The following is an 18,663-nucleotide window of genomic DNA, read 5'->3' as shown; positions in this document are numbered from 1 at the left end:
GTCCCGACCTCGTCCCGGGGGAGGGACAGGCTGGATCGCGTCCTTCGCCAGTAGGAACGCGACCTCCGCAGGCAGAACAGAGGCACGCCTGCCCGAATAAGAATGTAAGGGGTACCTCTGAGTCTGGGCGGACGCCTGGGGCCGGGCCGTACCGTCCGTATCAACCAGCGTAGTGGTATCAAGGGAACGTTGACCAACGTGACCGTGGTGGGGCAGCCTAGGGGGAGACAGGGAAGGAGACAGAGCCCAGAAGGATGAACGTCCTGGAGAAGTGTCTAACTGCACTAAGCAGTGCTTACCTTCTTCCCTGGATCCCGCGCTGGCGAATGCCGGCCGCGAGTCTGGTTCTGAGGAGTGTAAGTGCTGCTCAGAAAGGAAACTCGAGGCCGAAACCAGAGGTGAGAATTTTGCTCTTTTTGAGAAAATTGTGGGTGCCGTCGACGGATGGCCGACTGCAGCATTGAAGTACACAGTGGCTCCCGGCCCTCCACCGGGAGCGTGGAGCGTAGATGTTAGCATCCCCTAAAGAGCAGTCTCAATCACCTCTGGAGGCCCGCGTCAGGGACGTTTCGCAGTTTTCTTGCGAGTGTTTCGGGCCGGTCCCTGAGAGGCGGGCGGCGCCGCTCTCCTGCGGCCGGCTCTGCGCCGGGTAGCCATCCCGGCTTTGTGACCCTCGGCGGGAGCTGGAGTTGACCTACTGGCCGCAGGGGGGCGCCCTCGGCGATGGGCAGGCGGAGGCGGGGCCACCGGCGGCGGGATGTTGACTTCGCGGCGGGGCAAGATATGTTTGATGGCCTCCGTCTGCTTCTGGACTGCCGAGAATTGCTGGGCGAAATCCTCGACAGTGTCGCCGAACAGGCCGCTCTGGGAGATGGGGGCGTCGAGAAAGCGAGCTTTGTCGGCGTCCGCCATCTGAGCCAGATTGAGCCACAAGTGTCGCTCCTGGACCACGGCCGTGGACATCACCTGACCAAGAGACCGCGCCGTGACCTTCGTCGCTCGAAGGGCGAAGTCGGTGGCGGCGCGGAGTTCCTGCATCACTTCTTGATCAGGACCACCCTTGTCCAGCTGTTTCAGCGCCTGCGCCTGGTAGACCTGTAAGGTGGCCATGGCGTGGAGGGCAGAGGCAACCTGTCCAGCAGCGCGGTAGACGCGGCCCGCAAGGGCGGACGAGCGCTCACACGCTTTGGAGGGTAGATGCGGTCGGTCCTGCCAGGTGGTGGCGCCACGCGGGCACAGATGCACCGCTACAGCGTGCTCCACCTGGGGAACCAACTCGTATCCCCGGGCTGCCCCGCCATCGAGGGTGGTGAGGGGGGAGGAGCTGGGGCGGAGACGCGATGAAAACGGCGCCCGCCAGGTTTTGACCAGCTCCTCATGCACCTCCGGAAAGAATGGAACGGAGGGAGGGCGCGGCGGAACCGCAGGCGCCCCCCTCAGGAACCAGTCGCTAAGCCTAGAGGGATCGGCAGGAGGTAGATCTGACACCTCGAGGCCGATCCCCCTGGCGGCACGGAGGAGCATAGCCGACAGCTCAGCGTCCATGTCAGCCGGAGCAGCAACCACGGGAGGGCGCTGGCCCGGCGAGATATCCGCCTCGCCGTCAGACTCACCCTCTGACGCAGCGACAGACATCTCTTCCTCTGGTGGAGCGCCAAAAGAGATGCTCGGCCCGGATACCGGGGAAGCATACTGCTCTGGCCACTCAACGGGGCCACGCTGGGGTGCAGACGGCCGCGGGGCTTTGGAAGCCGGCGGCGCGTTCTGCACCGTAACCTTTAAATCCCCCCTTTGCCTCGCCACGGCGGCCGAAAAGCACTGACGGCTTAACGACGGGCCGCGGGGCGCAGAGGCGAGCCGTCTCGCAAAAGAGCGGCGGTTTCTCAGCGTGACCATGGTCATGCACTCACAATGCTCGCATGAACCATCCGTGAACGCTGCCTCAGCATGTTCTAAGCCCAGACATGTGAGGCAGCGTTCATGTCCATCCTCAGAGGTGAGGAAACTGCCACATCCAGTAGCGCACGGCCGGAATACCATCCTGAAAAGGACGCTTCACGGCCGTGAGGAAATTGCTCTTTTAGATCCTGGTCTGCCCAGGGAGGAACCGCGGCACTCTGTGCACTGCTGGGGCTGCTCGCTGGAGCGCAGGAGGCTTTTAATGGCCGTTAAAACGGCCGCCCGCAGGATACCGCTGACGGCTGCCAAACACTCTTTTAGAAGTCTCTTATAGATGGCAGCACGTCAGCAGAGAAGAGCTTGAGCAGGAACGTGAAGTTTTCTTGAAGTTTCTTTCTTAGAAGGCTCGATCAGAAAGGCTCTGAAAGCAAAAGTCTAACTGAGTGATGCGCGCGGCCATCTTATATACCCGTATGTACGGGGCGTGGCCGGCGCGCACGTCCACTCGCCAATTTGCAATTGGCCTTTTTATATAAGGCTCAGAGATGATAGGTCTCTCGGGCGAGATCCCATGTAACGTCGAAGTGATTCGACTGAAGGGGAACAAGACGTGACGGGAGTGTCAGGGCTCTGTCACCAAACCACAAGAAAACTAGTCCGAAGTGACAGAACCCTGACACCATGTTTCTTAGGACTGTATATTTTGATTGTAATATTTTTATTGAGCATTATCAATATTTTATTGCACTGATCAAAGTTCAATAACTTATCTCTTTCTAAAACACATGCTATCATAGAATCCAAATATTACTTGCCTTATCAAACAGGCAACTTCTTCTTAAAGAGCTGTTGTCATCTGGGTGTGAGAAACTGGCTTTTTTCTTCTCTCATCACTGCTTCAGTATTCTCCGTAAATGTTGGAGTGAAGTAAAAGGTAAATATAACAATTACATTAGTTCGGCAATCTGTTATTAAATACCAGTTATATGAATTTAAATCTGTATTAATTATTAATAAATAAATATTAATATATAATTAATATTTATGCAGATGATGTGAACAGCTATTGTGTTTTTTATTGTCCTTCAGCATCTGCTCTTCGCTATTTCTACTAGATCTTCTGAGGGATTTTCTCTGAATCAAGATGTTGCTGATCATTGAAGCTCTTCTTCTCATTTCAGCAGCTCTAGGACAGGTAAGCTTATGTTCTAGTATCAATATTACAGACACAAATATTGATGATTGATCATTATGATTCCTGTCGCTGCAGGATCACAGAGCTGCTATAAAAGGTATGGTATATCCACAGGATATGGAACTGAATTCCATTGATGATCAATATAAGGGCTGTACAGAGAAAATGCAAGGTCTGGTGCAGACAGTATATCTGAAGAAAGAGTTGTCTAACCCTCAATCTACTTTTGCAATGGTTTGGAAAGAAGGAGTTCACCATGCTGGTCAACCAGAAGACAACTTGTTAAAGAATCATTCTATTGCTATGTATGTCTACACTGATAACAAAATATATAACAACTTCAACAAGGATGTTTGTGCTGGTAAACGAACATACAAAAACAACAAATACAAATGGTATTCACTTCACTTTCTGTTAACAGAAGCGATTCGACTTATCTTGGGGCTAAAGTTGAGTTTGACAAGAATGTTCTGAACAAAGAGGTTCGTTTTGGCTCGTTTGCATCTTCTTCTCTTATGCGCTCAGTAGCAAAACATTTTGGAAAGACATCTTGTTTTGAAATCTACACTTGTGAAGGTGTCGCTGTGTCGAAATATTCAAAGTATCCTGGTGAGGAAGAGGTGCTGATTCCTCCATATGAGACGTTTAAAGTCACTCATATTAAAACTAAAGGTCAGCAAGGTGCCTGGTGTGACACTGTGTACACATTGAAAAACACAGGAAAAAGAAGTGAGCTGAACTGTGCATTGTTTAACAGTGGAAACCATGTTCCGGGTTTTAATTGTTTACTAATTTTAGCATTACTTTCCAAAATGTTTATCTGCTAACCAGTTAACTTTTAGACTTTTCTGTTATGTTTCTGTTATGTTTTCACTGTAGCAATTGGACCATGTTTGGGAAAGGAGTATGGTGTCATAATACATTCTCCCAAAACTGTTGTTCATTGCAAGTTTGCAAGTGATGCTTATGATAATTATTATTGATGCATCTCAATAAAATTTTTCAACATTTTGTTTTATTTGGATTTGTTATTAAAAGAGTAGTTCACTTTCAGAACAAAAAATGACAGATCATATACTCACCCCCTTGTCATCAAGGATGTTCATGTCTTTCTTTCTTCAGTCGTAAGGAAATTATGTTTTTTGAGGAAAACATTACAGGATGTCTCTCCATATAATGGACTTCTATGGTGCCCCTAAGTTTGAACTTCCAAAATGCAGCTTCGAATGGTTCTAAACGATCAGAGCCGAGGAAAGAAGGGTCTTATCTAGCAAAATGATCAAATTTTCTAAAAAAAAAAAATACAATTTATATACTTTTTAACCTCAAATGCTCATCTTGTCTACGTCAGCCAGATTACTATACATTTCTGGAAGCTTATCAATGCTATGCAATAATGCAGGAACACAGGAGGGGAAATAAGTTTCTGCAGTGGCTCTTGAACTTGAACTGAACTGAATATTGCTAAATTACTTACTGTTCAACTTCCTGTTTCGTTAGTTCTTCACTTCTGAATTGTAACAATAGTTGCCCACAGAAACAGAATAAGTTGGCATTTTGACCCTTTTCTTGCTGCATTTTAGTGAGGAGTAGAGCATTTGCTTGACGTTTACGTACAGCTATATATCCACCAGCAGAGCAAATATAAAATGCCCAAAATAAAACATCTTCATTAAACTACTTTTACATGCCAATTGTTGCAATACTGAAACCGGGATGACACTCATTGGGCCTCATTTATGAAACGAACCTAGGGGAGTGTGAGGCACAAACCAACTTTGGGTTAGTTGTAACACACGTGGTTTAAATATTGCATGACCAAATTTACTGTATTTACAAGTTGTCATAGCGACACTATACAGAGAAAAAAGTTCGCCAAAATTCAAAAGCCTCTTGTGAATATTTATTTTACCATAGTAAAAGTACATTTCTGGCTGAAGTAAATTTTTCATTTCAGTTTTTAGTATTAATTTAAAATAAGACAAATCTGCTATTAATCTCCAATTTGTTATTTATCAGTTTAGATATTTATTTACACCGTGTCTACCCATACCGAAATGTAATATATGACATATATGTCCCTATATCAGAAGTGCTACTCTCATATATGTTAAATATAGGGCAATATATTATTATCACATATATACATCTTCTGGATATATGTAGATATATGTTTATAACATATATGTATTTCCCATAGTACAATTTGTATATAAACATATATTGAAAGTAAATATATGGTCAACTTTTATATGGTATTGCATGTTATGACCATATATGTTTACAATATATATTAAAATTGTATATTGTATTATATGATAAGACCATATATGTTAACAATATATATCAAAATTACCAATGTATATATTGAATTTATGCAAGTTTATTAACCATTTATGCCTAAAAGATACTGCTTATTGTAAATCACATAACAAAATATTTTTTTGCTTAACTTTATTATTTCAATTCAGTTTTCTGGGGAAAAAATACAGATGAATATATAACCTGTTCAAAAAATGCCAATGTACTAGTTACTTGTAGTAAAACGAATGTATTATAGAGTTATTGAGGGGGAAAACACTTCATGTAACTGTTTGTCCATATGTGCTGTCATCATCAATGAACTAAAACGCATTTCATTAAAATACATGAGCGATTGAGTGCGTGTCACAATACCGCTACTGCGCATGCGCCAAAATTCAAACACACCCGCGCTAACGGCAGAGTCTGAGCAATGGCTGGGCAATGATACAAGTCATCTGCGGGAAGATGTTTTTCTTAGTAAGTGGAAGGATAACACATGGGCCAATACATTCACATAATAAACGACAATGATTTTATAGACGGGCACGAAGACAGACCGACATCACTGAGAGGAAACGATGAAACGCCTTTGAATGTGGCAGCGGTGCAGGTAATTTATGCTAATTTACTCAACGCTTTATTCCTACGCTAATATTTCATAGAAACTAAGTGTTATATGATTGTTTTGGTCTGCAAGAGCCTCTGTCTCTATATAGAGCAGATAAGTTTTTTAAAATATTCCCTTGCATTGTTTTATATATGATGTTATGTTTACAGCTGCATTGATGTGTTTTGCAATTTGCTTGCATTAAAGTTAATTTTAGCTAACGTTACTGGGTAGGTTAATGAACAATCTGTATGGAGATACTGCGAGCTAATTGTTTTCACTGGATAAGCAATGCCACATTTGGAAATTATTTAAAGCTGTCTGACAAAAATAACGGATGAAAATTATAATGTTTATCTCTGAGATGTAGTCTAGACTAGAACTATAAAACTGCAAAAAATGGAATTATTTAAATAAAAGCACCTTGAATTCATATAGTAAATTACAGTAAGTTACTTGGTTATATTGCACCAAGTGCATTGGCATGTAAGTGACATGAGTGGGTGCTTAAGAACATGTATGTTGTGTACATTGCATAAAGGTAACAGTACACTAAAGGATGTGATTATGGGGTTTTAAAAATATGGTTAATCTATCGTAGTAAATTTTGTTCATATCTTTGCTGATAATTGTGCTATTCTCGTTTGTGTCCCATGAATAGGTAATGAGTCCCGAAAATCTCAGAAAACAGAAATGGAGGCCGAACCTGCAGATGTGGATGGCAGTGATGTGAATCATGGAGCGTACACAGAAAAGGTTAAATATGTAGACAAATCAAATCAACAAAATATGTGTCTCCGTGTACTATTTAATAAAATTCTAGTGCATTTAATCTATAAATAACTAGAGGTTTTGGATATGGTAAGATTAAACTTATTTTAGTGAATGAAGTACCACATTTTAGCTATCATGTTGTTAGGGTGGGTACACAAAATATTATTTTATCCTTGCTTCAAGAAAATCCTCAATCTATCTGCTTTCTAACAGCTTCATATGGCCGTAACATTTATCTTAAACGTGGCTTTAAGCACTATAGATTATTAAAGTTTCACTTTCACTGTGACAAAGGCAGTAAATGTGGTGCGGGAAACTATTAATTGATTATTCTTCAATTAATTGCACTATAAATTACACTACAATGCAAAACACAGTAAATTGATAAACTGTTCGGCGTGATGACGTTTAATGCCTCCGACAGGCCCTGTAGTCCCATTTAGCAGCATGCTAGCAACCATCTTTTTTAAGAAACATAAGAGTTTAAAAATTAAAATACGAATCAAAAGTAGGGTTTAACTGATGTTTTTTTATGTCATATAATAAAATGTGAAAGGATTATGAGTTTGTGTGAACGGCAGACCTTATTTTAGGGGATTTAATCAAAATTGTCATGCAAAAATCCATGTAATAGTTCCACCCTGTTTTCTCCAGGCCAAAACAATGCACATATTAGGTATTATGAATGTCAACACTTTATTTAATTGATGCTAAATAGCAAATTAAATTGTAACCTTAGCTGTGAACTCTGTCATTGAGCATTTGGGCTACTATATTTTAGTTCTTCATGTATATAGAGACATATTATTTGAATGGGCATGCAGGCTGTGCTTTGTTGTTCTGCCATGTCCTTGTGGTATCTGGGAATATTTTACAACTACAACTTACAAACATATACATAATTAGTATTCTGCAGTTTTAAAATAATCTTTAACTTTACCAACTGTTTAATATTCAGTATATTTGTCATCTTATAGTAGTTTATCACTTTGGTACAATGTTGGATAGTATATGGTTCAGAAAATTTATTGTAATTATCTTATCAAAATCTAACTTTTATCTTTTTTTATATTTATACAGATGCTGGAATCCAGACATTTCTTCACCTGGGGCCTTCTGGGGATGGCAATAAACCAAAAACTAACCAAGCTGTGGGAATACAAACCTGTAGACCTTTAGCTGGACCACTACAATTGATGTTTTGTTTCTTATGCCTGTTCAGTGTTTTAATCAGTTATATATGTAATTGTTTCTTTTTTTCTGTTTGATTGTGCATGTCAGTAACATTTTTTGTTCCTATTTAAATAAATTCTGTTTAAATAAAGATGTTTCATTGTGTACCATTTAACATTTAAGGCTCAAGGTGTGAAATGTGCAATGCACTGCAACTTTGTAGAGTGTAGTGTCTCACATGTGTCCTGTATTTAAAGATCAAAGATCACATATTAAAATATTAAATATGCATGAAATATATGGTTTCATATATATCTAATCTGTATATAACATAATAAAAAAATGCATATATCTCACATATATTAATAATTATATATATTCCATATATGGCAATACATGTATTATACATACATAAACATATATTTTTGTATGGGGTAGACTTATATGTCAATATATGAAATTGTTCCATTTTCTAATAGGAATCATATATGGATATGGCATATACAAGACATGTATTTAATACATGGGTATTTCATATAAGCACATATATTACATTTCTGTATGGGTACACCGGACGTGAGTTGTGCGGCGCAACATGGCAAATCCCTGACAGTAATCTGCTGCCGCCTTCTATTTATGACGTGCTCACACGAGGTTTAAATGATTTAAACAGACTTTAGCTGTTGCGGTGTCACAACTGTAATGCTACTGTGTAATCCTTTTCTAGCTCTTCTCGCTTACAGAGTGACACCCATCCAAGCGACAGGATACAGTTCTGTACAGCTGATGCTTGGACGTCAACTAAGAACACCATTTCCTGTCCTGGGAAAGAAATTGATACCTGAGTGGGCAGACTTCTCAAAAGTGCATTTCAAACAACTACAAGATCATGTCTGTAGAGGTTCAAGAATATAAACTTCTGCTTTTAAGCATTTATATATGAAAAGAGAACATGCTAAATGATTTGGCACAAAAACAGAATTATTAAGACTGTACAGAAAGTAATACGAAGAACTGAGATTTCACTTTGAAAGTGCTGTGAAACAAGAAAGGAGCAAAGTAATATTTTGTAGAAATGTTGCCACGTTTGCCTGGGTTAAAGCAAAATTCCACAGACTGAATCCTACATAATTACAATGAAACAGCTTTTATTTCATTGTAATTTCACTCCAAAATGAATGTTTAATGGTAAACATGTTGAAGAAGGCTGTTAGCCGTTTCATGAAAGTCAATGTAATGAAGCCCCTCCTTCAATGATTCATTCAAATAATTAAGCATATAATTAATTTCATGATTGCTAAAAGCAAAAGGTTTACTGCCATTGTGTAAAGGATTGAAAAAGCGGTACTTTGTCTCCTCACCATTTTACCAGATCATTGTGCTTTGTTTTGCTAATGTTGGAAGCCCGAAACACACGAACGCGCACACATTATTAGCAATGATAATTATGAGCAATGATTCCTTATTTCTCAGACTGCTGTTGTTGTCTGACTAAGAGCAACTGACTTTCCTGATACTGTCTTCTCATTGTTGCTCTTGAAGAAAAATGAAAACAAATTCAGAAGCTGACAAGAATTAAGAGTATAACCTCAGGTAAGTTTTGGGTCCATCAGTGAAAATCACAAGATTAAGTAACAAAACACAGTATTTTCTTCATTTCTGGGTTGCAGTTTATCTTAACTGTCATTATTGTAAATTAAACCCTGTGTTTCTGGTTGTCTTTCAGCATCTGCTTTTCACTAGGTCTTCTAGAATCTAGATCACACTGTAAACAAAATCTGTAGAAATTACAGTATTACTGGCAGCTGGTTGCCAGTAACTTACTGTAGATTTAAATTTATGTTATTTACTGGCAACAGTTTGTTCAAAGTTAATTGAACATTAAACATTAACAAGTCTGTATCTTTACAGAATAAAACTAAAATAACAGCCTCATGCAAAGCATTCTGGGAACCAAAATATGAAGGAAAAAAACAGAAAAAGGTTGATGAAGGTTTCTGGTTCCCAGAATGCTTTGCAGTAGGTTGTTATTTTATAGTTTTATTCTGTAAAGACATAGACTTGTTAATGTTTAATGTTCATTTAACTTTGAACAAACTGTTGCCAGTAAATAACATAAATTAAAAATCTACAGTAAGTTACTGGCAACCAGCTGCAGAACTACAGCAATTTTTTTACAGTGCATCTAATGCAGGGTTCCTCAAATCTTACCCTGGAGGGCCAATGCGCTGCAGAGTTTAGCTCCAACCCTGATCAAACTTACCTACTTGTGATTCTCTAATGATCCTGAAGACCTTGATTAGCATGCTCAGGTGTGTTTGATTAGGGTTAGAGCTAAACTCTTCAGGAAAATGGATCTCGTGGGCCAGATTTGAGGATCCCTGATCTAATGGATTTGACTGAATCAAGATGCTGCGGATCATTAAAGCTCTACTCATTTTCGCTGCTCTAGGACAGGTAAGCTTGTGTTTTAGTATGAATATTACAGACTTGAATCCTGATGATTGATAATTATGATTCCTGCAGGATCACAGAGCTGCTGGTGCAAAGATATGTCCACTTCATATGGCACTGAAATCAGTTGATGATGAATATGATGGTTGTACTGTGAACATGGCGAATCTGGTGAAGACGGAAATCAACGACTCAGAGGAATTTAAAAAGGCTTGGCAAGAGGGAGAAGTGAATGCCACAGAACCTGAAGATAATTTAACAAGCAATCGTGCCCATTCGCCCGCCATTTACGTGTACACCAACCTTAATTCTAATGTATACCGCAAATTTAATATGGCTGTTTGTATTGGTAAACAAAACTATGCAGACCAAACATTTAAATGGCATTCACTTCACTTTTTCTTAACTGATGCAATCAAGAAATTGACTGAAACACACAAAAAATGTTATTTAACATTTTGTGGTACCAAAGCTGAATTTGATAAGAATGTTCTGAACAAAGAGATTCGTTTTGGCTCATTTGCTTCATCTTCTCTTGATCGTAACATGGCACAACGTTTAGGAAATAAATCTTGTTTTGAAATCAAAACTTGCAAAGTATTCTGAACAGAAACAAGTGCTGATTCCTCCATATGAGAAGTTTAAAGTCACTGCTGTGATGCCAAGAAGCAATCATACAGATCTCTGGTGTGAGACTGTGTACAAGTTGGAAAGCTCTGGAACAAGAAGTAACATGAACTGTACAGTGGCATCCAAAAAAAAAAAAAAAAAAAAAAAAAGAGTGGTTCAATAATAATACATCAGGAATTGAAGTTTTGAAATTTTGCAAATGTATTTCAAAACAGGTATTTAATGCTTGGGGAATAAAGGAACCCATTTCCACTGATGAAGAACTTATTCTAGAGTGCCTGGAAACACTCGATTTGCCAGCAATACTGCAACTCAATCCTGCTGAGAAATAAATTTGCATGGGCAATTGGTCAGAAAAAGCGCTGCCATCGATTCTTGTATTTCTTGGATTTATATCCCGTCTTTGATGATATTATAAAATTAATGAAGCCTTGCTGTTATGCAGGGATGAGTTTGATCAGGGTTGGAGCTAAATGCTGCAGTGTATTGATAGCTTTGAGGTATCATGCTGTGAAGCTTGAACTGACATGGTTACATGGTTACACACACACACACACACACACACACACACACACACACACACACACACACACACACACACACACACACACACACAGAAAAAAGATTTCAAAACAAGCATCATTTGCTCAAAGTGCTATAAGGAGACACTCTGTTGTGATCTGTCACAACCTGATCTGTAATTACAATTAGTATGTAAATAATAAATATAGTTAGGATGATAATTAAAACACTTTTTTTCCTCTATTTTTTTATTTACTGTTTGACAATTGTTATACTTTTGCTGTTATTTTAGATTTATGTTCATAATTGCTGTTGCCTTTTGAATAAGAGTTACTGTTCATTTAATATGTAAAAAAAGAATGCACATAATATGTAAATAAGGTTAGGATGATATTTAAAATACTTTTATTTCTCTATTTTCCATTTAATGTTTGATAATTATTACTTTTGCTGTTATTTTGTTGCCAATGCTGCTGCTGTTCATAATTGCTGTGCTAAATAAGAGTTATTGTTTATTGAATTTTACAAAAATGTATTTAAATCAAAATGTTCATTATAAAAAGGTTAAAAAAATAAAATAAAAATTGGTATGACTGAAAGAATTGCATTTTTATTAAGTTAGAATTAAAACAATGGGTAACAAAATGCTTTCCATTGTTTCTCTTTCTAATGCAATGTTCTGGTTTGACTTTATTATAAAGTAAAACTGGCGCTTCAAATTACCAGTTAAACCAATCAAACAAACAAAAAACTTGGCAAATAAAAAAAAAAAATAGTCTTTGATAATCTCATTTTATATATTAAAATCCACAACCTGAAAAGGCAAGGGCAAATATGTGCAAAAACAACTAGAATTTACAAATCCTTCTATAGAGAGCATTACATCCATCTAGTGGTTAAAATGGGGTATTGCCTAATAATTATGCTCACTACGCCACCCGATGGCACAAATCTGACTTCAAAAAATTGTTTTCTATAGGCCAGGTATCTACTTTAAACTGAAATACAGCATTAATTAAAAAAAAATATATATATATATATATTTAAAACATTTCTATTGTATTCAATGAGAAAAAATAGATCATATTGCATAGATATTAATTATTATCATAAAATTCTGTCAAAACACGACAGAAAAAAAGAAAAAAAATATTATTGAACAAAAATACATTTGATTGATTTTACTGAAAAAAAAAAAGAAATAATGATTTCAGGGCTCCAGTCACTTTTGACCGTGAGGGCCCTGAGTGTGACTGGTCGGCGAAGAACCCCAGAGGGTTAAATATGTGTGTGTGTTCATAAATATTAGTTTCACACAAATCAATGTAACTACATCTTTTTCCTTTCAGTGTAGTTCAATGCTTCAAGATCATTTCAACATAATGAAATAAAGTTATTTTTATTTTCTTCACTTACACTTTTTGAGTGTTTGTCATGTAGTAGTCTTTTAGGAAATAATATATAGGCCTATTGCCAAGCAGCATATATGTCCAATATTTAATATGCTAAAATAAAAGTGCTGCTTGTTTTGTTTAGCATGCTGAATTTGAAAGTAAAACAAACTGAAAGCATTCTCATAGTTTAATCACATATATCAACACTGCTTTTTTTTTTTTTTGTCATTATTATTATTAAAGTGAACTTCTTTTAGTTAGGTCTTGTGTTTGCCATGCACTGATGCACTGAGATGAGGACTGGAGTGTATTCGTACAGTGTGGTTACAGCACTACCTACTGGTCATTGTCTGTCATTCCTTTGAGCTTATGGCCAAAATACCATTATCCATTTTTACTGAAATAACGGGCGTGGCCTCAATTACATTTAGTTAAAGACGCTACTGCTAGGGAGCAGTTGAATGGAAGACATTTTATCAGTAGTAAATAAATGAGAACTTAATTAATTCAGGTACTTCAGCCAAATGTTAATTTTTAATAAACTTCTTACATTTGTTTTATATGAACTTGAATTGTGTAGAAAAGCTTAGTTTCCTCAGTATAATTAAGTTAAGAACATATTTTTAGTGCATGTTTTTGAAATATAAACATCATGTACATTGCACGAGGCCCCTATTATTACTCATCTTAGACAGGAAGAGTGTTTTCCTGTTTGAAACCACACACGCCTTCACACGCATTTCATCGGATGAGCACGATGCATCCGTTTAATTCAGTTTTACGTTTTTTTTATGTTTATGTTATAATTATATATCGTAAAAATTTGGCGACAATTCCAGATGGAGCATATCTTGACTTAACTAGAGTCGTTGTCTGGCTGTGAGTGACCAACTTTTCTGATCTTCTCCTCTTTTCGTTGTTCCTGAAGATCTGAAAGTAAACACAGAATCTGACAAAGAGAGAAAGAGAGAGAAAACAATATTCTCAAGTAAGTTTGGGGTTAAAGTAAAAGGTCAATATAACATTATATAACAGTTTTAATGTGCAAATTGATAGACATATTCCTTTCTATTATATTTCAAGCCGGAATTAGCTCTTGTGAAACTCCTGTGTTTCAGCATCTGCTTTTAGCTATTTCTACTAGATCGTCTGATGAATTGGACTGAATCAAGATGCTGCTTATCATTGAAGCTCTTCTTCTCATTTTAGCTGCTCCAGGACAGGTAAGCTTGTGTTTTAGTATGAATATTATAGACATGAATACTGATAATTGATCATTATGATTACTGTCACTGCAGGATCACAGAGCTGCCGTTGAAGAACATATATTTCCATTGGATATGGCACCGAATTCAGTTGATGATCAATATGACGGCTGTGCAGAGAACATGAGGAATCTGGTGGAGACAAAATACCTAGAGAAGGACAAATCTCAGCCTGAAAGTGAATTTGCAAAACTTTGGGAAAATGGCGCACACAAAGCGAAACAAAAAGATAACTTGTCAAAACAGCATTCTCTAGCATTTCATGTTTACACAAACTCAAAGTTTGTGGTGTATCATGATTTCAATAATGCTGTTCGCAGTGAGAAACAGAAATACAAAGAGGGGACATTCAAATGGTACTCACTTCACTTTCTGTTAACAGATGCGATACAGATCCTGAAGAAAACACAAAACATATGTTATTCGACTTATCGTGGTACTACAGTTAGGTTTGATAGGGATGTCTTGAACAAAGAGATTCGTTTTGGCTCATTTACATCCTCTTCGCTTAATCATCATGTGGCACAAATATTTGGAACTAAATCTTGTTTTGAAATTTACACGTGTGAAGGTGCTGAGGTGACAAAATACTCTATATTTCCTATTGAGCAAGAGGTGCTTATCCCTCCATATGAGACATTTAAAGTCACTGCTGTCAAGACCAGAATATATCATAAAGACCTCTGGTGTGAAACTGTGTACATTTTGAAAAGCACTGGGAAAAAAAGTGAACTGAACTGCAGAGTGAATTGCACTGCACAGTGCATCAGTGCCAAGACAGAGGTGGAACTTTTTGCACTGTAAAAAGAAGAAGAAAAAAAAAGAAAAGGAAAAACTGTAAAAAGCTGTAAAAACTGTGATACTGTGAAAAACATGTTTCTTTCATGTGTGTATTGAAAATTGTTATTGTTGAGAGTTAACAGAGGTTTATGTTAAGGTTTTACTGAAAACGTGTTTTGTTTTAAGTCACCATTACGGATCTTTTAATATTAGTTTTACTCTGTCTGCTGTATTACGGTGTATTTATAAGACACATTTGTTATGGCAAGAAAAGTCAATAGACAGCAGGCAAAAATGGTATATCTGTTCAGTTATTAAAGTGCAACTCTCCTCAACAAGACATGTGACTTGAGGATTTTTTATTTTTTTTCATTGATCAAGCTTTATGATTTTGAGCAGTTTTATTCTTATTTAATGATAAAAAATGTTGCAAAGCACACATATACATTAGTCTATTAAAAAAGAAAAATACAACTGCATAAAGCTTGAAGACAGCATTTTTTTTACCTGCCTCCCATTTTCACTGGCTGCCACTTATTTATGGGTCTTGAAACACACACACACACACACACACACACACACACACACACACACGTTGGGTTTATGGGGACATTCCATAGGCGTAATGGTTTTCATACTGTACAAACTGTACTTTCTATCGCCCTACACCTAAACCTAGCCCTCACAGGAGATTGTGCATACGTTTACTTCATCAAAAAAACTCATTGTGCATGATTTATAAGCCTGTTTCCTCATGGGGACCTGAGAAATGTCCCCACAAGGTCAAAATCTACTGGTATTCCTAACCTTGTGGGGACATTTGGTCCCCACAACGTGATGAATACCAGGTACACACACACACACACACACACACACACACACACACACACTTGTTGTGTTTACATGTTTTATGGGGACATTCCATAGGCGTAATGGTTTTCATACTGAACAACGTGTATTTACTATCAGCTTACACCTACCCTACACCTAAACCTATATATATATATATATATATATATATATATATATATATATATATATATTTTATGGCATGCCGTTCAGGAAATAATTATAATATGAAGTTTGAATATATGGAATGAAAGTCTGAATATATGGAATGAAATCAGAATATATAAAATAGGGATGTAACGGTATCAACACTTCACGGTACGGTATTTATTGAATCATTTACAGGAAAAACAAAACTAATGAAGAGACTCGAAAAAAGTGGCAGACGTGTTTATTAAACAGTTTACATGAACACTGAACATATCAATGGCATACAAATTAGCCATCTCTCTGTAAACTTTGAAACAGGAACTTCAATTTTTCAATTTTAATAACAAAAAATTAATAAACCATGTAAAAAAAATAAAGTTTCAATTTAGTATTCTTGAAAAAAATAAAAATAGCAACCTACTTATTGCAGCTGGCTGTATAAGTATTTTACGAACACTCACCTCATTTACTCACACACTCACTTATTCAGATAGAGACAGGTTTCAGACAGAGAAAATGAAATACTTCCACACATCCGATTTAAAACCCGGTTTTACGCCTGTTTCACACATACTCCGTATACAGTGCGTATGCAGTTCGTGTGTGTTACATATGCGGTGCAGAAAAGCACTTTTCCTAGTTTTAAACTTAGCCAAAAGCCAGGTGTTGACTGTAAAACACAGTAGACTTCATTTATATGCATTTATGGTGTACTCACCACATTTCCGTGTCAATACATGTTCATTTTACAGCTAACAATGCGTTATAACTTTAATTCAGGGCTGCAGCACAGCAAAAAAATAGACTCGGTGTGGAAACGATCGCTGCACTGCTGCAAACGCACCGCTTCTGGGACGCACTGCGGACAGCAAACGCGTGCAGTGTGAAACGCTCTAATCCGTTAACATGGGTGGGAGAAAAATATAGCGTTATATGTGTGCCTCAATCCTGAGCGAGTAATTGTAAGTTTTGAGCACAGAGAACTATATTTTGCAAGCACATTGCATTATATTTTGAATAGAAATTAACCATCGCAAAAACAAAAAAAAAATCGTTTGAGCAAAGAAAAAACGATTCCGTGCTCAATAAATGTATTTGCTATTATCCGTATTAACGTGCAATAATAACCCCTCTCACGCAGTTTACTCAGGTGCTCTCTCACAAACGTATTCTCTGCGCTCCTGTCAAGTCCCCCTCTCTCCTTCTCAGCCTCTTAATTCTGTGCGCGCTCAACTCTTGACACACACGCTCGCTCAACTTTCAACAGCGTTACAAGTGTGCACAAAATCAACCAATCGGAAAATAAAGGTCAATTGTGATTGGCTGTTGGTCTCCAATCAAATCGCTAGTAGAACCAAAGCCCGTCTTGTAGAACTATCCATAGATATCCATATCCATCAGTGATGCGTGGGTTGATCCGAAATGAGCGGGTGCCTGCGGTTTCGAGTCATCCAAAAATATTTTTTATGATATTCGGGTCGCGGTCGGTCGGGTCGTTTGAAATAAAGATGCCAATTAAACCTTGGTAATTTATATAGTACTAGACACACTTTTTAATGAAATACATACACTTTATTGGCTGAATGATATTTACCTTTAAATGTTGAGCGTTATTAACTGTTGAATAAATGCTGACGCGGGACAAAATACCCGATTTCCCAACACGTTGAACTGAGCAATGCCATTGTACCATTTTAATAGGCTACTTTTAAACATAAATAACTCAGTAATGTCAGCTTTATGTATTTACAAGACAGGCTTTGGTTCTACTAGCGATTTGATTGGAGACCAAAAGCCAATCACAATTGACCTTTAATTTTCCGATTGGTTGATTTTGTGACACACTTGTAACGCTGTTGCAAGTTGAGCGAGCGTGTGTGTCAAGAGTTGAGCGCGCACAGAATTAAGAGGTGAGAGAGAGAGGGGGACTTGATACATATATATTAGGATGTCATACCGCAATAACAATTTTTCGATACTACCGTGGTCGCATGACTCGATAAAACAATAGGTCTTCTGAGAAAAGTTTGCTCAGGCGAATGGAGCGAACGGGAGGTAGCGGGAACTACATTTCCCATCAGCCCAGGCGTGGCCATCATCCTTTGCGGTCTGTTGTCGCTACAGACTGTAGCAGCAAGGAAAAGAGATGGAAATGGTCGAACCTGCTCCGTCTGAAGTGCGTATGCGTTACGTATTCTTTTCAGCACCCATGTTTAACGGATTAGAGCGTTCACACTGCACGCGGTTGCTGTCCGGCAGGACGTCCTAGAAGCGGTGCCTTTGCAGCAGTGCAGCGATCGTTTCGGCACCGAGTCTATTTTTTGCTGCGCTGTATGCGCTGAATTAAATGTTACAGTGCATTGTTCGCTGTTAAAAATGAACATGGATTGACACGGAAATGTACCATAAATGCATATAAATTTCACAGTCAACACGTGGCTTTTTGGCTAGGTTTAAAATAAAGAAAGGTGCAGTTTTAAATAAACTAGGCAACATGATAGATGCACTTGTCCAGGTAGAAAAGTTCTTTAAAGGATTGTTTTTAATAAAGATTTAATGCGAAAGAAAGGCATGAGAGCCTACTGCACTGCAAAAAAAAAAAAAAAAATAAGATTTTCTTACTTAGAATTTTGTCTTGTTTCCAGCCAAAATATCTAAAAAAAATTT

General features: G+C 38.2%; 2 protein-coding genes and 2 pseudogenes across 3 annotated transcripts in view; all 4 read left to right on the top strand.

Moving 5' to 3' along the window:
- The window catches only part of LOC141332094 (cytochrome P450 2K1-like), a 393,810-nt gene that overhangs the window by 288,060 nt on the left and 87,087 nt on the right, over positions 1-18,663 (top strand). The window lies entirely within an intron of this gene.
- On the top strand, positions 3,044-4,012 carry LOC141342184 (erythroblast NAD(P)(+)--arginine ADP-ribosyltransferase-like; annotated as a pseudogene).
- Positions 10,362-11,368, top strand: LOC141342174 (ecto-ADP-ribosyltransferase 5-like; annotated as a pseudogene).
- Positions 13,741-15,306, top strand: LOC141343835 (NAD(P)(+)--arginine ADP-ribosyltransferase 2-like). Of its 2 annotated transcripts, XM_073848497.1 has the most exons (3): positions 13,741-13,940; positions 14,071-14,175; positions 14,251-15,306. In XM_073848497.1, exons 2-3 carry the CDS (start codon positions 14,125-14,127, stop codon positions 15,019-15,021), a joined length of 822 nt encoding a protein of 273 aa, XP_073704598.1. In that variant the 5' UTR covers positions 13,741-13,940; positions 14,071-14,124; the 3' UTR covers positions 15,022-15,306. The 2 variants fall into 2 exon arrangements, with proteins under 2 accessions (XP_073704598.1, XP_073704607.1); XM_073848506.1 differs by lacking the exon at positions 13,741-13,940 and having other exon boundaries at positions 14,051-14,175.

This window comes from Garra rufa, chromosome 1, assembly GCF_049309525.1.
Source record: "Garra rufa chromosome 1, GarRuf1.0, whole genome shotgun sequence".
NCBI lineage: Eukaryota > Metazoa > Chordata > Actinopteri > Cypriniformes > Cyprinidae > Garra > Garra rufa.
Note: the sequence above shows the minus strand (reverse complement) of the source record. Positions and strands in the feature narration are given on the sequence as shown.

Bases quoted from the DNA above. Each gene is read 5' to 3' on its own strand.
- LOC141343835 (XM_073848497.1), top strand. From the start codon at position 14,125: ATGCTGCTTATCATTGAAGCTCTTCTTCTCATTTTAGCTGCTCCAGGA. The intron at 14,176-14,250 runs GTAAGCTTGTGT...CTGTCACTGCAG, and splicing joins TTTTAGCTGCTCCAGGACAG to GATCACAGAGCTGCCGTTGA.